The sequence below is a fragment of the Haliotis rufescens genome, unplaced genomic scaffold (assembly GCF_023055435.1).
Source record: "Haliotis rufescens isolate VD_foot unplaced genomic scaffold, xgHalRufe1.0.p SCAF_13, whole genome shotgun sequence".
Classification (NCBI taxonomy): domain Eukaryota; kingdom Metazoa; phylum Mollusca; class Gastropoda; order Lepetellida; family Haliotidae; genus Haliotis; species Haliotis rufescens.
In genome coordinates, this window is record NW_025963813.1 from 38,325,356 (window position 1) to 38,347,952 (window position 22,597).

A 22,597-nucleotide genomic window follows, 5' to 3' on the forward strand; every position below is an offset into this window, starting at 1 on the left:
GCTTGACGTAAGCAAAAGGATCGGATGGTCAGGCTCGCTGAACTGGTTGATGCATGTTTGTTTATTCGTTGTCTAACGCCGCACGCAAACAACAAACCAGCCAGCCAGCCAGCCTTGCCAAGCTGTGTGTAGTCGCGGCAGCATATCAGGGATGTTATGGCATGCATGTGGGAAGTGGTTTGGCTGACGTCGCATGACAGGAGTACTGATATGCGGCGCCATGCAATTGATACTTCCTATTTTATGCAATTTGTATGAATGGTGGGTTCTTCCGGTAGGGCAGAACATGCTTCCCCTTTTCACCTAGTGTCATCACTGAATTTGTGTGACCCATTCATATACATTCCAAAGCTATTGTACCAAATGGAATCTTTTTCGGCAGAAATTCTAGGATGGTTATTCTCTTGCATTGACAGTTTACATTTTGCATACTTTTTATTCGTACAAACGTTCCTCTCCTTGTGAGAACGTTTGGAGCTAACATTGCTGATAATTCAATCAGCGATGGTAATACAAACAATTCCAGACTCATTCTCATTTCATATCAAACTATACACAGCTACTAATAAATGTTTTCTCTTTCCTATTTTAGTGTGATGCACACTTTTATCCTCACGGCCTTACCCATATCTGATCACCAATCACAACAAATATCAATGAAGTATATTCAAGTTCAGCGAGTAGCTCTGTACTTGCAATTCACGCAAGATGCACATTTGTAACACTATTGCTGTGAAACTGATTACATGTTGCTGATAATATCCTGCCAGCATCAATGATCACACTTAACATAAGTACAATGCAATCCCTTTCTGCTGAGGGTTCTAGGGGCATATGAATCAGTCTTAGAAGCTAATTGCAGCTTTGATCTTCTCCCAAAACTCCCTTTTATCATTTTCAACTGTTGGATACTTAATATAGGTGTCATAATTGATCTGGTCAAGGATATCTCTACTGAGGATTCTCGTGTCGGGTATGTCAGTATACCACAACACACACAGGACGTCTCTTCCAGTGTGGATGCTCTCCAGCTTAGCCATGTGGACTTCATAGTCACACCAGGCGCTCTTTGCAAAGTCCGGTGACAAAACAGCAATGGTCTTCCTGCTTGACTGAATAGCATTGATGATGTTGGCAGTAATGGCTTCCCCAACCATGAAATCACGGTGATGGATGCACAACCTCAAGCCATAGTGTCTCTCCAGTACAGTTCGCATGTCTTCGATAACGAACGCTCTGTCTCCATCAGCATAGGAAACAAAGGCATCATAAGTAAAATGGCCTTCACCTTCTCTCAGTCTCTGGTAGCCTCTGTACTTCCGTCTAGTGGTGTAGTATAGATAGCGCAGCTTCCATCGATATCGGTATACCATACCAGCTCCAAATATGAACATGGAAAATATTATTCCAACCACTGCTGAGGATATCAGAGGAATTACAATTTTACATCGTAGCCGGAGCTTCACTACAACATCTCCTATATCTAAAAATGTAATAATTTCCCCATTTGATAATCTGCATTGTGTACTGCCAGGTTCTTTTATGGAAATATATGGCCTGGTAATCCACTCTAATGAGTCTAGTGTGGGACAGTCACATTTCAAGATATTGCCCTTGATGCTTAGGTGAAGACTGTCGTTTCTATGAATCATTATTTGGTCAATTTGATCTGTTAGTTGTATTGGTATGTCTTCATATCTGTTTTCCGATATGTCTAAGGTATGGAGGTGCATCATGTGGCTAATCTCAACAGTCCAAGAGGTCATCATGTTCCAACTTAAATCAAGAACCTTGAGTCTGGTAAGTCTCTTGAATATTGATGAAGGCAGTTCCCGAATAAGATTATTTGAGATTCTTAGTACTTCCAAGTTTGATTGGTTGAACAATATCTGCCCATTTCTGTCCGCTTGAAGAGCAACTGAGAGGTAATTTCTACTTATATTTAAGATTTTTAGGCCACTAGCAAACATGAAAAATGTGGAAGCTATATATGTACAGTAATTGTCAGAGAGATCCAGGTATTCAACTGTGTGAGATTCATGTAATGGCCCTATCCACCTTGTAAAGACATTGTGGGATAAATCGACTGTTCTAAGTTGGTTTCTATTGAAGTTAAGCTCACCAATGTGATAGTTCAATTTACTGTTGCTAACATTTGCATATGTTACATTTGGAGGTAGCAGTATTTTAATACTTAAGTCAATGATTATGTTTTTTTCATATTCTGCATTGTAATAATAACTATTATGATAGTTCCAGCACAAAGAGCTATTGGTACATTCTGCCTCACAGGCACGCGTGCATATTCGTGAATATTGAACCACTGGTTGAGCCTCAGATGAAGGCAGCCTAGGAATCTCGGAGGGAGTTGGGACTGTACCAGAATCAACAAGAGGGATATTAGATGCGTACTGGTTTTCAACATAGATTTTACGTAAATTTGTCAGTTCATTCAGACTCAGGAGATAGGATCCAAATGTCACTCTGTTGTGTTTCATGGATACCAGTTCCACAGTTTTTAAAAGTCTGATGCATTCCTGATCGATCAGTTCCACTCTGTTTGAATCTATATAGATCTCCTTTACATTAAGATCAGTGAAATACCTCATATTGTGATGCTTTATGTGAACTCCTATGGCAAATGTTGTCACAATCCTGTTGATCTTTAATACTCTTAGAGATGAAAACCGAAGCCCATATCCAGCTTCACCAAGGCTATCAAATCCTAGATACTGATTGTTGGAGATGTCTAGAGTATCAATATGCCTCAGTGGCCAAAATGCACTTGTTTCAATAGAGTAGATTCCACATTTGCTGATGTCCAGGTACCTGACAGACGGAATGTGAAGGAAAGATGTATTCAGCAGCTTTTGAATTGAACAGTAGCCCCTTTCCCCTGATACCGTAAGCTTAGTAAGATTCTTCAGTTTCGAAAATCCATTCCCAAACGTGGCATTTCGTACACCATCAATGACAAGTGTCCGAAGAGCAGTAAGATCGCTCAGAGCTTTATCTGGGTACACTGAATCTGCGACCTTGCTGTTCTGTCCAATGTTCAGAGTATGCAATCTTTTCTGCTGTCTGAATATCCCGTCTGGATATGCTGTCTCGTTTAGCGGAAGATTGTTTCCATGGAGACTCAGTTGTAGCAGGTTTGTAGCTCCGATAAAAGTGCCCACTTGCAAACTTTTTAGTTGATTGAAGGATAGGTCAAGATGTTCCAATATGGTGAACCGTTGAAACCAACGACCTGACAGAGGATTAATTCTGTTATGGGACAAACACAGGTATGATACTGAATTTGGAATCGTTTCGGGGATGTAAGATAGATCTTTGTCCGAACAATTGGCGATAATTTTTCCATTTGATGCCACACTACACACACAAGGCTTGCAGCTGATGTTGAGATGTCCTCCTTCAGACAGAGTCAGGCAGCCAAGGAACAGACACAGGACGCAAAGTAGCATCTTAGCTGAAATCAAAAAGCAAATTAAAGCTGTCAATAACAATATGAGATGTACCCCATAATGTGTTCGTTTGTCATCTAGGATGCTCCGTTATAAATGTGGTTCTGTCATATGTTACATAATACACTAAGTTTTTGTCATATTGCGGCAAAACCACGGAGAAGACGACGGAAATGGGCTTCTCAGATTACATCCATGTGGGATAATCGAACCTGAGGCTTCTGCATGACGGGTGAACGCTTTAACCACTGTGCTACCCTGACACCATATTGTGTTGTAACTCGAATCTGATCAAGCACAAACATAATAATACTAGTAAAATGGGATAAATATATATATAACACGTTCCATTTTAATTCTGGAAACCCAAAAGTCCAGAAACTATACGGTCTTTACCCAGTCTCGGTCAAAGGTATTTACAAAAATAAACATGCTGTTTCCAAGGAAGAAAAAATGTGGATACATGTTTTACACATTTTCGTTCATATGTGGATATATTAAGCACAAAGACACAAAAAATGTTTATGAAAGATGAATTAGTGCCTTGATATATTCAACGAGATGTGTATCATCGTTTAATGGGGTCATTCTATAAAAGTATGTTTGGAGGAGATATCAAAGGAGCCGCCCAATATACACAGTGTCGTCCGGTGAACTACCACCCCACCCTGTCCATAAGAGTTATGTAATCGGTACACAAATATATTTGATGCGGTGTCAGTGTGGAAGGAGTTTGAATTACGTCCGCCACTGGCCACAGAAATCCTCAAAGTATAGTAACAATCAAGAAGGTCAATGCCGTACTAATTACCTTGTGACGCACGTAACACCGACTGTCAATCTGCAGCAACCATACCATCATCCCTGTCACAACTGGCATATTGACGGCTTATTCAAAATGTTAATTGTAGAAACGTCGTTAAGAGACTAATGTATGTCGTATACAGTCCTCATATTTGATTTAAAAAAGTAAGTACGTCAACTGGGAATTCAACTGGATGTTACCTTCCTTATATCAGCTAACAGCCCTGTTTGTGAAAATATGTACTAGACATAAGATTTAAAGACTAATAAAATCAATTGTAAGACCGCATAGACCATAAAACCGAATTAAATATGTCTTGGTATCATCTCTTGTGTATTAGATGATGGTAATGACCTGGAATGTTATAACGTTAGATTAGGACGGAGAAACATTAAAGTGTTTTATAATCCTTGGGAACATGAGCCAAAAGATGTAGCAACATAAACATGCATGGAATAGGGAAAATGGTGAAAACAAACTGAAATAGATTTTAATAAAACATTATTGTACTAAACAACTTGCAAAAGCGGTGCCCAAAGTTGTTTGACCGTGTTATGTGTGTTGTAGACTGACGAATAGCAAGTAATTGTCATGCTGTGCGCATGGTCCCATATACAAATTCAGAAATACATCCGGTATGAAACTGAGAACTAAGATGCCAAGTACAACCTGCATTAACACACGGAAGCAATATACTTGTGTGTATGCCCTATCCTCTGAAAAATGTATCACTAAAGTATTTGCATTGTAATAAATATAGTAATGATAAAACTTGATAATTTGGTAGGTCTCCGACAGATATGATTTTCAGGGTTTTTTACACCTTTGATTGATACGGATTACGTACATGTAGTCCAGTCACTGTCTCTAATGTATCTGCTTGTTAGAAATGTCAAATGTCCTGTTATAGCACTGTTCCTAAAATAAGGCAGTTTCTTTTTTCGGGTATAAATAGTTGATTCGTCTTGTCACGCAGGCATTTTTACTTGATCGACTGATTCACACAAACAATTCCGGCATAGGGTTTTGTATTTTGTTACATACATGAATTGTTAATTGTAGAAGATGCTTACATCACTGTATCTCAGAATGCAAATCTGATAATATTCAAACACGTAATTAGTACACAGTTAATTGTTACATTATACTTACCGCCAAAAGAAACGCGAGCCATAGAAAGATATAAAGAGAAGTATGTATTTTAAGAGTGAGTGAGTGAGTGAGTGAGTTGGGTTTAACGTCGCTTTTAACAGTATTCCAGTTATATCGCGGCGTGTCAGCTTAATGTGGGGGGAAAGCCCGAAGTGATGCAGGTCTCAGACGTTTACCACTTCGGTGAAACCCACGAGCACGGGTATGTACTTTAAGAAGAAATATTTCAAATGTGTACCACTTAATGGCAAAACTTACAATCAGTCAAGTGTTACCACAGTGTCTTGTCGTAAGAGGCATCAAACGGGATCAGGCGGTTAGGCTCGCTGACTTGGTTGATGCATGTCATCGATCCCAATTGCGTGGATTAATGCTCAGGATATCAATCACTGGATTGTCTGGTCTAGACTCGAGTATTTACAGACCGCCGTCATATAGGTGGAATATTGCAGAGTGCGGCGTTAAACAATGCAAACTGAAACTGGATCGATGCACATGATGTCAATCACTGGATTGTCTGGTCCAGGCTCGATTATTTACAGACCGCCGTCATATAGGTGGAATATTGCTGAGTGCGGCGTTACACAACAAACCAATCAATCAATTGAAATGTATTTACTAAGCGGACATCAAAAGTCACAACGTTGTTATTTAACTTAAATCCTTTCCATATTCATGTGTGTTTAATTGTTGCGGCATTGAACAACAATTAAACAAACATGAATATGGAAAGGATTTGGTCGCTTCAAGTAAAATATTAAAGCAATAAAAGCAATATTCCAGCAATATCACGGCGGTCTGTAAATAATCGAGTCGGGACCAGACAATCCAGTGATTAATATCATGAGCATCGATCCACGCAATTGGGATCGATGACATGCATGAACCAAGTCAGCGAACCTGATCACCCGATCCCGTTAGTCGCCTTTTACGACAAGCATAGTCACCTTTTACGGCAAGCATGGGTTACTGAAGACCTATTCCACCCGGGATCTTTATTGGTTCATTTTCACTTGTGTACTTCCTTATATAGTTGCGAAGTGAAGCAAATACTCTTCCTTCATTTTCAATTGAAGGAAGAGTGTTTGTTTGACTTTCACTTCAAATCTTCATAAGGAAGTACACAAAAACTATTGTTATGACTTGTGCTACATTGAAGTTTGTTGTTTAACGCCGCACTTAGCAATATTCCACATACATGACGGCGATCTGTAAATAATCGAGCCTTGACCAGACAATCCAGTGATTGACATCATGAGCATCCGATTCCATTAGTCGCCATCTTACAACAATCAAAGTCGCCTTTATGAGGAGACCCGTAAAGATCCGGGTTAGAAGGGGTCTACAGCAACCCATGCTTGCCGTAAAAGGCGACAATGCTTGTCGTAAAAGGCGACTAACGGGATCGGGTGGTCAGGCTCGGTGACTCGGTTGATGCAGGTCAACAATCTCAATTGTGTGGATCGATGCTCATGATATTAATCACTGGATTATTTACAGACCGCCGCCATATAGCTTGAATATCGCTGAGTGCGGCGTTAAACAACAAACAGCCAACCTTTTTTGAGGAGGTACACATAAACTGACCATTGTTATGAGTGAGGGAGTTTAATTTTAATTCACGTCGGCATTAATAAATCTTTTTTTTAAAACTGTCGCTGAAGGACAGTATAATAACTACCAATATTTCACAGATTGATTTAAAACTAGTTGTAGAAAATTAAAAATATCTTATTACTGGACAACGACACGATATAAAAATAAGGGGTTCAGATCACGAGCAACAATGGTAGGGTCAGACTATTGTTATTTCTCGTGATACATTTCCCTTCCTCCTAACTTTCCTCCCTGGCCGCGTCATACCAAAAGACGTTAAAATATGGTACTTGTTGTTACCCTGTCTGGCGCTCGGCATTAAAGGGCTAAAACAAGGACTGGTCGGCTCGGAGTCAGTGTACTGTGTCTGAGTGGGGTATTCATGTTAAACTACGGCATGGTATCTCAGTGGTCTAGCATTACAAATTGGCCTCAGTCCGGACTAGTACTGTAGCCACACACACACACACACACACACACACACACACACACACACACACACACACACACACACACACACACACACACACACGTGAATGCACCTCGCAATATAAGTGCAATAATCTTGGACGCGACGTTAAACCCAAATATACTACACCTAACCTTCGAGAACATTCGAGAGCACCTGTGTCCTCTCGTGATTTGTCGGTTATTCTCTGGCGTTAAAGTTTTATGTTTACTCAAATTATTAACCTGTATGCAAGTCATTCAGTAAATGACTGGACTAAATATATCTCGCGGAACCATCGCCTTCGCGGAACACGCTATCTACCACATCACCGAGACTGGTGTCGTGATTCATTGAGTTGCCTGTTCCGAGAAGCATAGGGGACTTTGGGGTAGCCTTGTTGTTAAAGCGTTCGCTCGTCACGCCGAAGACCCGGGTTCGATTCCCGACATTGGTACAATGTGTGAAGCCCATTTCTAGTGTCCCCAACCGTGATATTGCTGGAATAATTCTAAAAGCGGCGTACAATATAAAACTCACTAACTCACACACTCCGAGAATCATGGGCTCCTGGGGGCTAACTTAAACCAGGAGTACCCATATATATACCGACATCTCTACCGTCAAAAGTTTCAGGACAATATTTCACAAAATGAAAGCAAATATCATCTGAAATTTCCTGAAACAACAATAAGTGAAATGTTGAACTTCGACACAGAAAACACCCTTGTGAATTAAGGAATAGGAATTGTAGTCAGGACTTGTGCGCCCGTCCTGTTTCTTTAAGCAAATTAAATTCAGTTCTCTCCAATAATTATTCTTGGCCTATTAGTGCCATATATGTGCTTGTGGTTTTCACTGACGTGTCAAACATGTCTGCGCTTTGCGTGATATAACTATGCTTTTCTTAAGAGGCGACTAACGGGATGGGGTGGTCAGGCTCTCTGACTTGGTTGATGCATGTCATCGATCCCAATTGCGTGGATCGATGCTGATGATATTAATCACTGGATTGTCTTGACCAGACTCGATTATTTACAGACCGCCGTCATATAGCTGGACTATTGCTGAGTGCGGCGTTAAACAACAAACAAACATCACTAACGTTTAACAAAGAGGCTGTCTACTGATATTGAATAAATAATATAATATGAAATATAAACAAATTCTCACCTGCAACTTGTGATTCAACACCCAGTCAAACAGCAGGCACAGTTAGGCGTAGTTGTGATGGAGGGAGTCGCGGCGTCTACTATATACATATTATCATGCACATCCAGGACAGATCACATGACACCGCATATCCGTAGCCGGAACACACTCCTTGTGGGTTATTCCCATCAAAACGCCGTTCCATTATGGGCAGTTGAGGATGAGAAGAACTGGGCTTTTCCTTGGCTTCTCGTGTGAGCATATTGCAGTTATGTTACAGAGCAGAGTGTAGTTTACTGATGATTTAAACAGACACAACTTTTCGCGGTTGCCATGTATGCCTGGTTTCGGTCTTCGGATGTATCTTCAAATATGTATACTTTCTTTAACAGTTCTAAAAAGCTTGAACTCCAGAATGTGAGAACACAGCTGCTAACTATTCCACCTCAAGAAGTCCAGTAGACATCTTACCACAGCGAGCACAGAACATCAAACAAATCACAACGTACAAAATGAATACACAATGCTCGTGTGGGTGATTAAATCCCAATGTATACTTTCTTTAACAGTTCTAAAAAGCTTGAACTCCAGAATGTGAGAACACAGCTGCTAACTATTCCACCTCAAGAAGTCCAGTAGACATCTTACCACAGCGAGCACAGAACATCAAACAAATCACAAAGTACAAAATGAATACACAATGCTCGTGTGGGTGATTAAATCCCAACGTATACTTTCTTTAACAGTTCTAAAAAGCTTGAACTCCAGAAAGTGAGAACACAGCTGCTAACTATTCCACCTCAAGAAGTCCATAAGACATCTTACCACAGCGAGCACAGAACATAAAACAAATCACAAAGTACAAAATGAATACACAATGCTCGTGTGGGTGATTAAATCCCAATGTATACTTTCTTTAACAGTTCTAAAAAGCTTGAACTCCAGAATGTGAGAACACAGCTGCTAAATATTCCACCTCAAGAAGTCCAGTAGACATCTTACCACAGCGAGCACAGAACATCAAACAAATCACAACGTACAAAATGAATACACAATGCTCGTGTGGGTGATTAAATCCCAACGTATACTTTCTTTAACAGTTCTAAAAAGCTTGAACTCCAGAATGTGAGAACACAGCTGCTAACTACTCCACCTCAAGAAGTCCATAAGACATCTTACCACAGCGAGCACAGAACATCAAACAAATCACAACGTACAAAATGAATACACAATGCTCGTGTGGGCGATTTGAACATTATGAAACGTCTTTTGTATAGGGCAAATAAAATTCTATTATTTGATGTTTTAAATTTAAACAGTTCTGTGTTGTAACTTCCATATGCTGCCTAGAAGTGGCATGCGCTACGTTCACATTTAATAGATTTTCCTTTTTTTCCTTACTTTTCTCATAAACAGGTTCATGCCCTAATCATGCTACTACCAGAAACCTATGAGTGTGGGTTCGAATCCCGGTTCGCCCCGATTATGTTTCTAGGTTTGTCAGTACCATACCCGTTCTCGTGGGTTTCACCGAAGTGGTAAACGTCTGACACGTGCATCACTTCTGGCTTTCCTCTCACATTAAGCTGACACGCCGCCATATAATTGGAATACTGTTAAAAGCGGCGCTAAACCCAACTCACTCTCACTCATGGTACTAAATGTATTTAAAATGTAATTTTAAATATGGTTACAAAATTCACAACTAGTACTCATTATTTACCTTTTTTTGCCAAAAAAATACCAAGAGAGATGCTTTGAGATGGTGTCGAAAGGATTTCGATTGGACAACACCAAATTACATTTAAGTACCTCTCCACATTTGATGACTTTTAAAATAACGAGTTAACAGAAACCACTAATCTGAGAACCCCTTATGTTATGTGTATAAATATGTGGATTTCACTAAAATATGAATATATGATTCATCAGTGTAAGCTTCATATACTTGAAAATGTTAGTGCTATTAACTAAAATACTGTTCAATGTGGCCTTGAACACGATCACTTACCCACCAAAGTCTATTCATGTTATAATATCATGAAATGATATACGAGCGTAGATCTGCTGTCAACACAGAATATTATCGTCCGTTATTGACACGTCAAAGGGAGGTAACTAGGAAAACTAGTTACTATATTTCCCTCATTTCCAGGATGACGTGTACGTTTAGATTTTAAACACAGATTTATTCATGTGTACTTTGAGTTTACACAGAGTTGGGAGATGTGGCCACATATCCTTTGCGATATCCTAGCTTGTTTCGCGTGTTAAGATGATGAGCGCGTTCGCAAACATATTCCATAGTGGTTCATTAATACTTGCTTTTCATTTATATGGAGTCGTACAATAGACAAAGGGTTTTGTCGCAATCATTCAGATAAATACACAATGCCATTTAGAAAGTGGTCAAATGTAACACATGTTATATTTGGGATAACATTTTCTTAGTAAAGTACACATTCAAGTACTTTTTTTTGGTGAGTCCCGTCCGGGATTCGAACCCACACTTGCCAGAGGGAGGCACCTAATCGCCAGCACGCAAAGTCAGCAATCTAACCCACTCAGCCACCGAGGCTTCCACAAAAATGAAAGTCCGCCAACTGGTAGTCTCAGATCATGTACTTTGAGCACCCCTCTTACAAGTGCAAATTGGCACGGTCGCATGGCCGAAAGCTATGAATACACAAGCTGGAGCTGCCAGTACAATCATGGATCAGGTCCCATGGATATGTAGCTGACAGTATTATCATGGATCAGGTCCCATGAATATGGAGCTGACAGTACAATAACGGATCAGGTCCCTTGAATATGTAGCTGACAGTACAATCACGGATCAGGACCCTCGGATATGTAGCTGACAGTACAATCACGGATCAGGTCCCACGGATATGCAGCTGACAGTACAATCAAGGATCAGGTCCCACGGATATGTAGCTGACAGTACAATAACGGATCAGGTCCCACGGATATGGAGCTGCCAGTATAACAACGGATCAGGTCCCACGGATATGGAGCTGCCAGTACAATCACGGATCAGGTCCCACGGATATGCAGCTGACAGTACAATCACGGATGAGGACCAATAGATATGCAGCTGACAGTACAATCACGGATCAGGTCCCACGGATATGCAGCTGACAGTACAATCACGGATCAGGTCCCACGGATATGCAGCTGACAGTACAATCACGGATCAGGTCCCACGGATATGCAGCTGACAGTACAATCGCGGATCAGATCCCACGGATATGTATCTAAAAGTACAATCACGGATCAGGTCCCATGAATATGCAGCTAAAAGTACAATCACGGATCAGGTCCCACGGATATGTATCTAAAATATATCACGGATCAGGTCCCACGGATATGCAGCTAAAAGTACAATCGCGGATCAGATCCCACGGATATGTATCTAAAAGTACGATCACGGATCAGGTCCCATGAATATGCAGCTAAAAGTACAATCACGGATCAGGTCCCACGGATATGTATCTAAAATATATCACGGTTCAGGTCCCATGGATATGCAGCTAGAAGTACAATCACGGATCAGGTCCCACGGATATGTTGCTAGCAGTACAAACAATGGTTCCCGACAGTACAAACACGGATCTGGGAATACGCATTGAAGTGTATAAACACGAATTTTGAGCTAATGGCATAAACACATATCTGGATTCAACTGTTCAAATACAGATCATTACCAAACTGTCATCCGAGGACAAAAGCACTCCAGCAAATATAAACTCTAAATGCTTCATTGGGATATCCATAAAGTGACACGCATTTTAAAATAATTAACTCTACCTGAGCTTTTCAACACAATGTTGTCATAGGAAAACAAACACCACCCTGCCTCTTCCTGTCGTTGTCTGTCTCTATCTCGTACTTTATCTGAGGGTCGTGGCGTTAATGTGTACAGGTTATAGTTTAGCCGAACTGCCTGGGCGACCACATGACAAGCATTACCTTGGCTAGTTACATTTGAATACTTGTTTTATAACATATTTGGCCAAATTTCAATGTACGTGGTTTAAAAGAATCATGAAACAAATTCAAATGTCAAATGTTAACTCTAATAAATGAATGGGTGATTAAAAACATTATATGTAGTAGATTCATTTACAATCTAATCTTGTTAAGTCGTTGGGAAGTGTTCTCCAAATTCACAATGGAGGCAAATGTATCGTGAATTTGTCATCTAATGTTTGTAAGCAATTATGCAAAGTAAATTGAAAGAAGAGCACTTAAAATTTGATGTATGGTGATACCCGTGGCCTTGATTCAACATGCATACAGCTTTATAGTGAGTGAGTGGGTATGGTTTTACGCCACTTTTAGCAATATTCCAGCAATATCACGGCGGGGGACACCAGAAATGGGCTTCACACTTTGTACCCATGTCGGGAATCGAACCCGGGTCTTCGGCGTGGCGAGCGAACGGTTTAACCACTAGGCTACCCGACCGCCCTTACAGCTTTATATCTTTATAACAATTTCCAACACTTCTAACAAAGAAACTTTCACTCTAGAGACGCAATAGTGAGTGAGTGGGTTGGATTTTACGCTGCTTCTAACAGTAGCCCAGTTACGGCGTGTCAGCTTTATGTGTGAGGAAAGCCAGAAGTGATGCAGGTGTCAGACGTTTACCACTTCGGTGAAACCCACGAGAACGGGTAGGGTCCTGACAAACCAAGAAACATTATCGGAGCGAACCGGGATTCAAACCCACAATCATAGGTTTCTGGCGTGCCCAAGGGACGCAACTCTGCACAGCGAATCGCGGCGCCTTAGATGACTGGGCCACCCATGCCCCCAGAGACGCAATAGGGTGCATAGGTTTCTGACACGACAAAGGGACGTAAGTTTGCCCATGGAATTGCGCCACCTCAGACCCTTACTGACCTACATGTATGATAAGTTTTCTGAGATTGCTTACTTGGAAAAGAGTGAGGCCAGTGATGTATCATTACCAGGTATCAGTCCAACACAAGACAGAATAATGAGGAAACCAAAAACCGACTTCATTTTGAATCGGAAGGGTTTATTACAGCTACCACTGCGCCAGCCACCTCTGTTGAGTAGTGCGAGAATCTGACTTGATGTACACTCTCAACAGATTGCTCGTGCATGCATCGTATAATTTTTCAGACTTTGTACCAGGTTGTGTAGTCACAGTGTTTGTTTGCTTGTTTGTTGTTTAACGCCGCAATCAACAATATTTCACCCATATTGCGGCGGTCTGTACGTAATCGAGTCTGGACCAGACAATCCAGTGATTGACAACATTAGCATCGATCCACGTATTTAGGATCCATGACATGCATCAACCAAGTCAGCGAGCCCGACCACCCGATCCTTTAGTCGCCTTTTACGGCAAGAAAAGAAAAGTACCATCTCGCGATGCGTCCTGCCCCAACCTCAAACAAATTCTCAGCTGAGGCTTGGCATTGATGAGGCAGATGTCCCGTGGTAGAACATAGCTAGAACCACAAAATCATGCTCAAATTCGCGATAGAGTTATCCACGTTGAAAGTGCGAATTAATACCACATAACATGTCCGTGAAGTGTTCTGTAAAGTGGGTGAGTGAGTTGGATTTTATGCCGATTTTAGCATCATTCCAGCAATATCACGGCGGGGGGACACCAGAAATGGGCTCCACACATTGTACCCATGTCGGGAATCGAACCCGGGTCTTCGGCGTGACGAGCGAACGCTTTAACCACTAGGCTACCCGACCGCCCCTGCTCTGTATAGGTATAGCACTGAAGATATGACGGTCATAATTAGGGTGTATTGGGAATTCACTGCACCGTTAAGTGTACGTGTAATGTCTATGTTATGGTAGACCAGAAAATTATCAGTATATTATATAGACTAATGATGGAAATGGTGACACCAGCTGTAGATGGGATGTACACATGAATGTCACTCCTTCGATTAACTCCGTACCTGTTCCTGTTGAAAGAGATTGCGTTAGCACACTGTCACAACAGAAGTCAGAGGTAAGGTTAACTGGGGTTTAACGTCGCGTCCAAGATTCAAAGATCTAACGCAATTCCCCGGACTGGTTGTTGCCTTTGTTATTGTTTTTTCACCCGTGAGTACCCGGATTAATCACTGTTATCTTGCACAGTGGATACGTCAAAAGTGAGTGTTTACATGTCAAGGTTTACTTAAACATAGGGAATACACTCATATCATGGCGTGAAGTGCCGATGTAAAAACAACATTCTTTGTTCAAAGGGTTAACTGATAATACGTCGATTGATTGATCATTGTTATCAATCACTCAATTGATATTTTAGGAACCGTGGACGTTATGAAAACAGTTGTCATGTGGGCTTTCTCAGGCGACCCTTGAGACTTGACACCTATGTGAAACACCTGAATTAATCCAAGTGATCAGTTGAGAAACGAACACGTACGGGTTGTAATATCCCGAAACGATATACATCTCTAAAATATTTGATTGTTACAGAAACACGTGACATCGAATAAGTTTCTTTGTACAGCTGCAGACGAGTGGGATATTGTTCCTTTGTGTGGATATTCACGGATACATTACTCGAACATGCAAGCTGCCTAGAATTTATACGCATAAATTTGGTAGGTTGTAATTATGGTATTTGCATTTTGTTTTCCTTCATTTGAACAGATTCGTTATGTTTCTCTACATCTTAGCTGGGAAATTCTTCAATGCGCGACAGACGTTGTTTTCACAGGTCTTTTCCTTTGTAAGCGTGTATAAATTACCGTCGATTTGTAAAATGTGATTCTCTCAGGCAATTTATAAAATGTGTAAATATTTCAGTCATTTTGACTAAAAAATCTGCCCAGATTGATTAAGACGACCAAAAGGGCCTACAAACATCACAACAGAGTATTATGTAGGATTAGAAGCCAAACAACTTAGAAATCAAAATGTTTGGAATTCGTTATCATAATAATACAGATGAAAATGTTTTACAGTAACTTTGTAAAATAACTGAATATTTAGACGTTTAATTAATTTGTTACACATTTTGACTGTAAAAAATATATACGAAAATCGCATAATTACCAAGCAAGTGACTTATCAAAACCTCGTCACCATTACCATCAAAGATACCTACATTTCTTTATGATCTCGAAAACTGTATTTCATTTTGTTGATCAATGTGACCACACGCCCTTATTACTACCCATACAAGTGACTAATGCTCTTACGAATGGCGCAGCAGAGGTCGCGAACTAGTCTAGATTTCTGCTATTCATCCGGGTACTCACTGGGGAAAAAACAATAACAAAGGCAACAACCAGTCGTTAGATCAGTGCCCCTTTAATGCCGAGCGCCAGACAGGGTAACAAGTACCATCTTTTAAGGTTGGCCACGGCAGTGGTGGTACGATGACGCCACACTAGTAACGATACACCTATGGTTACTGAAGAGTATCTGATCTGTATCAAGAGCGTGGGTGGACCCGTCGTCTAAGTCACCACGATTCAACGTGTAGAATCGCCTACATGTAGGTATACTTGAATCGTTGGGTAGATTGTAGACTGTGTATTGTGAGATGCGTTTGACTGAAGGAAAAGTATCAGTAAAACAATTTCACAGAGCGCACTAATTTTAAGGTAACTGTTTTGGAGAAATAAACAACACTTTTCCTAGAGAAAAATAACATAATACTTTTGGCTTTTGGTCCATATCTGGATACAATATATATAGAGAGAAAAGGCACAGTAAAGTTCTAACTCTCAGGCTTCAACGTGAGATTGACCAATCAGAGAGCAGAACTACTGACCCCACATGAGACCGTATACCGTCAGTAACAGCCATATCTTGGAATTTCCAAGACCCACCTCACACATTTCACATGGAAATACTGATACCGGAATTCGTTATTTGACCAGGTTTTGTGTTTTACTATAATTAATTGTGATGTTCACGGACAATAATCTGTTTTTCTAGATCTCGTACGTGACTGCATTGATAAAGATTATTGTTAAAATTTTCAAGAAGGTTGGGCCTCTAAGGTTTGAAGAGTGGTCTCCCTTTGACATCAGCAATGACTGTCAAACGCTTTAAATTGCTAATTAAACCGATGAGGAATTTTCTGATAAAAGACAAAATGTGCGATATAGATACCAGAGAGTGAAAACTGTTCGTCATAATAAATTCGTTACGGTGTCTTTAGTTGACGTATACGGTGTCATATTAAGTTAGCAGAAAAATATTGGGCTGACGGTTTAATTTGGCCTGTAACAGAGGAGGTGTCTGCTCGTCAATCGTCGCCGCACGGTGTCCGCACTAATGTGTCGCTGGTTTGTCCCCATGGTCTGCCGAGCAGTTTCCGCAGCAGTAGCAAAGCGATCTTGAAGATGCTGTCGCACAATCTGACGATCCTGACGTTGGGTGGTGGCCCTTGGTCTTCCACTACTCGGTCGGTCATCTGTAGTGTTGGTGGTCTGGTACCGTTGCTGGAGCCTGTATGTGGTGGTCCTTACGTGGACTTGAAATGCAATAGCTACTTGCCGGGCGGTTGTCCAGCTTGCTATCGTCCAAGGGCTTGGTGTCGCTGATTTCTTGTCAATCTTGGCATGTGGTAGGAATTCAATAGCGAATGAATGTTATCCGATCTGGGTGGATTTTTATAGGGCAAAAAATGAGGGAACGCATGTGCATTTCAATTTGCATGGAACTGTGCATCAGATTACCATGTCCGTTGCCGTGATGCGTTTGCGCGATCGGTTTTATTGTCATCTGCTTTGTTTTTTAATAAGCAAATTTCATTTTTCCGGACAAGGTAATGTTAAAGTTAGAAACTTTGACAAAAATTACCACATATTTCAATCACAACTTTTCATGCAATGTTACTTGGGGTGCCGTTTCAGTTGCGGTTCAGTATAGATGCATCTAATTGAAACAGATAATTTGAACGCCTTTAAAATTCACACGACGCTATCTACGAAATGTGTATAATTTACATTATACTATAAATTTTGAGTGGTGTAGCTCTTAAACTGAATTAACGATACGGGTTACGTCTTATTTCTCTATCAGCATACAGCGTCACGGTGCACAAATATCCGACATGTCTGTTTTCAAAGGGAACGATAATCAATCTTTACTTCTACTCGTACATAACGGAGCGTTTGTGGCGGAAGGATTACCTGATTGAACGGCTGGGTCGACATCAAGCCGAGAGTCACTGACATGATCACGCGTGACGAGCAGAACTTCCCGAAACACACTTGTCTGTTCAATGTTCAGTCGCCAATTGCTGAAAGGAGGACACACAGCGAAGTAATTCAAAGCAGCAAAGCAACTGATTGTGAATACAGTGTTTCCAAATGTGGTGTGCGGCGATGTTTAATTCATGTCACGACGTCTGCTTCGCCAGACACATACACACAAACACACATGTAATATAGATATCTAATTGTCTCGACCCTATTGACTGGCAGTCCGTCCACAGAGGGCACTATGGTTAAGAAAAACACATATTGCGTCTCACCTGATATTGTCCCTTTCTCCATGAGTGGCGTGTGAGTAGCGACTAAAGTCATATGAAACTAGCATAATATATGCATGTGTTTATTCTGAGTAAGAAGTTTACATCCTGAATAGGACAAAATCCAATCAAACAACGTCTTAACATAACATCGTGAAAATTAAAGTGAAATATGTTATCTCTGTTGTTGCAAATGACAACTCGGAGACCCAAACTGTTTCATTCAAACTGCAAACAGCTACATATATACATACTTTCATACATACATACATACATACATACATACATACATACATACATACATATGAATTTATCATTCAAAACTGGCTCCCACGGGAGATATCGCTTGGGTGAGATCAAGCAATATCAACATTGTAGATATCACTGCAATGAAACGCATTACAATGCTTTGCAGGTCATTGTGGCGGCATTTGTTACCTTGATGTCACATTCAAATGACATCACTAATGGCTCTGCTACTGATGCTGTTAGCAGTACTTTTTACACTTAAGACACTGCTTATATTATTACTGTCTACCAACTGAAAATGTTGGAAGAATGATGTTGATGATAAATAAAATGTCACCCTCGTGTCTTGTGATATCAAATATATCAACACTCATTGATCGAGCAGATATCAAATATATCAACAATATCTAGCAGATATCAAAAGACAGTCGGGTGAGATTCTCAATATATATGAAGTTTATATGTACCTTTGTGCAAATGTGTTGAGAATGTTCGGATTCTGAGGATGCTGTATTCCACGATTAGATTTGCCATCCAGATTGTTCCCACAAGTTGTAGAATGGGTTGTGTCCGTATTGGCCTGTCGATACATTAGCGCTTGAAACTTCGCTGTGGTGAAACTTCAAATCGGCCGCTACATGGCATGGAAAATCGTGTAGGATAATACAGGAGGGATTGCATACAGACAACCGAATATGTGCTTACTTTTATTTCTGCAGCAAATATGTTATAATTATTCACATTATGTAATGGCGACGCGACATAAACTTATGAACTCACACACTCATTCCTATTACTCATTACAGTAATATGTGTGTTTCTACAGAACTGTACATTTCAAACAAGTACATAATTCTTTGCGTTGAACATTACTGAAACCTCGCCAATGTATCTCCAATGTTTACCATCACGACTAGGAATATCATGCTGGCATATGCGTACATAAGACCATCACTACATTCCTAAACGCGAATAGGAATCCTACATAATGTGAAACACGTCGCTGAACATCACTGCAAAGAGAACATTATGTCCAACTTTCCCTTAGGAGATACGTGTATTTACCCAACCGAAACGTTAATATCCGGTCCATGTCACTCACACAAACACTGAACGCACGACAAGCAAATCTAGCATTATTTCCAGTCGTCACACCTCACCGACACAGATCAACACAAATCAACTCATTTATACACTGATTTAATAGAAACACAATGACTTCACACACATATCCCAAGGAGGACCTTGAGCAAAGGCACTATGAATTAAAAAATTGTACAGCCAGAGCCGGGAGAAAAAGGACTTCAGCTGATACAATCTCGTTAATAAGATATGTGACGAAGCACATGTTACAAAATATTATTATTTTCGGCGTCCTGTTTCTTGTGTTTGATTCATGTTGTCAGTAAACAGGTTCACTTGAAGAGGCCTTCTTTTGCAATACTTTCAATGGAGCATTGGAGACGATAATGTGATCTTGGCCTGAAAGGTAGCAGCTTTTCCCATAAACATACATCCACCAGGGTCCTCTGCTCCTTAGCCAAAGACACCACCAATGCAGCAACCGGCTACTAAAATGTAAACCGGGAGTGTAATCTGAAATAGAAACAAAGACCAATAGTTTTATTATTCAAATAATGAAACGCATTTCTGTAACTGCATTTCACTGTATTTCTACTGGATACTACTGTGATGGTTCTTGCTGTTACCGGGGCAGTTTTGCGTCCCTTGGTCACGCCAGAAACGTATGATTTTGGGTTCGAATCCCGGTTCGCCCCGATTATGTTTCACGGTTTGTCAGCACCGTACTCGTGGTAGACGTCTAAGACCTGCATCACTTCGGGCGTACCGAGATTCGAACCCACAATTATAGGTTTCTGGAGTACCCAAGGGACAAAACTCTGCACAGCGAATCGGGCCACCCCTAGAATCGTGATGAACCGGACATGACACCACTTATCTTGCCATACCAGAAACGTTTGCAAGTGTCAGTAGTTCAGTCAGTGTCATTGTCTCACCACTTGGACAAAAATAAATTAAAATGGAACAAATACATTATTAGCACTTGTCAGTTGTGAAGAGTACATCGCGAAAGGATACATGTGCTGTATAAGCATCACTCTGGGTAACATGTGCCACAGTTGCTTACAATATGATCATTTTCGAGGTGTTTCCACTCTTGTATGCACCTTCTAAATAACCATATGTATTACTTCCGAACATTTTGCTTCACCAATTAAAACACACACCTGACATCATCCTATTGTTTAACGCGGATAACATGGGACTATTACATTGGAGTGAAATTTCAAATTTTGTCAGAAAACATGTTACCAGCGGGGCTCGAACCCGCATCGTATCACGTGATGACATGTAATATGCGACGGCGACACATGACAGTGAATTGTGAAATAAGCTACTGAATGGTTTCAAATATGTGTGTAAGCCTTTAAATGTGAGGTGAGGTAATATGGGGCAAAACGTCTTTCGCTTCTGTGTGTGTGCGTGCGTGCGTGCTTGCGTGCGTGCGTGCGTGCGTGCGTGTGTGTGTTTTAATAACACGACTATGTGTGAAGAGTATGTGTGAAGAGTCTGCTTGTCGTTTTGAATCCACGGATCACGGATGATGATGAGGAGGAGGTGGAGTGTGATGATGAGGAGGAATGTGATGATGATGATGATGAAAAGGGTGATGATGATGATGAGGAGGAGGAGGAGGAAGATGATGATGAAGAGGGGGAGGAGAAGGGAGAGCAGGAAGAGGAGGGTGATTATGATAATGATGATGATGATGGTGATGATGATATATTGCAATGTAGCTTAACTGAAACAATACTAGATGTCTATAATATTACGAATAACTGGTACAAGAACAGATAAATCTAACCTAATGAATAAAATCTAATTTTCTTACCATTCCGTATTTCCGCTGCCGTTGTTTCCTCCCTGGACGCTGGCCTCCCCACACATGTACTCAATGCAATACAAAATAGAATCACAACATAGTCGACGGGTTTCATGTTGCAAGTGTGTTACGGATCACTCTGTCCGCAACGGCGTCGGGAGTTGCAAATGGCGTCAGGCAGACGAATACGTATATTATACATTGAGAGCCTCCAAAGCAAAGCTATTCAATTTATACAGCTGCACAAATGGCTCGATAACGTGGTTGTAGAAAAGGAACAAAGTTGGTCTTATCTGATGTAAAGCGCATGATATGTGTGCGTAGGCATTGAGAGCCCCACCATGCAGAGCACATTCATAACTATTTGCATGAATCGTTGCTTGTCTCGACAACGCTAAGTGGTAGGGAGGTAACATTCTTGCTTACAAGTCTTATTTATAGTAAGATCGTGATATAGACGTTTGTATCACACCAGGAAGTAAAACTTGTCGCGTTGACAGTATTGGGTGATACAACAAGCATTGGAGGCTACGTGAAACCTCGGTTTGTATTTGCCGAGGATAGTTGCCTGAATGGAAACCCAGGACTGAGCAAAAGGATGTCTCTATTAAGGTACCAGCAAGCTACACACGTATAACAAGACCATTCGAGGTTGGATTTTGTGTGTCACTTTACATATGTTACAGGTCCTATAGGAATATACAATCAATATATGTATAAACAAGTTAGGGGAGCCCGGACAAAAAGAACAAAACAAGTATTTAAAATGTCATATCTGTATTCAATAAAATCACAGGCAAACGTTTTTGCAAATGTGTATTGTAAAGTGATCATGGTAACGTGATGTAACTGTCCACACTGAAAATCAACCACAATGGAATTACAAAGACGTGGAAAGGAAACATGTGTACACTATCCTTGTCCTTTTTGCAGTGCTGTTTCTGAAATATAGTTTGTTTTCATTATGGCAGGTTGTATCATGATAGCTTTCTGATAAACCCAAGTCATATGAACCTGATTGGTCTCACAGGAAAGTCATATCTGCACTTACTGGTCATAGCATTCCCTCCCTACATTCATATTTATTTAACATTACGGACAGACCATTTTGACATTCGAGCTTATGGAGGCTCGGATTTGGTCGAAAACTATTTAGGGAGGCTTTGATTACACAGGGAACAGATAGATACACGTGGAAGCTGCAACTTTTTAGTTTTCCCGCTATATAAGCTAAATTGTGGTCATGAACCTACATTATTTAAAAAAGAGCAACATTTCAGTCATAAATACGCGCCTAAGTTAAATGTAAAGGCGTAAGTTA

General features: G+C 40.7%; 1 protein-coding gene across 1 annotated transcript; it reads right to left on the reverse strand.

Annotated features, from left to right (window-relative positions):
* Positions 1 to 756: 756 nt before the first annotated feature.
* On the reverse strand, positions 757 to 8,704 carry LOC125378743 (toll-like receptor 4). Its single transcript, XM_048394701.1, has 2 exons — positions 8,642 to 8,704; positions 757 to 3,472 (listed from the first exon to the last, which is right to left on the reverse strand). Exon 2 carries the CDS (start codon positions 3,465 to 3,467, stop codon positions 846 to 848), a length of 2,622 nt encoding a protein of 873 aa, XP_048250658.1. The 5' UTR covers positions 3,468 to 3,472; positions 8,642 to 8,704; the 3' UTR covers positions 757 to 845.
* Between the last annotated feature and the right edge of the window lie 13,893 nt (positions 8,705 to 22,597).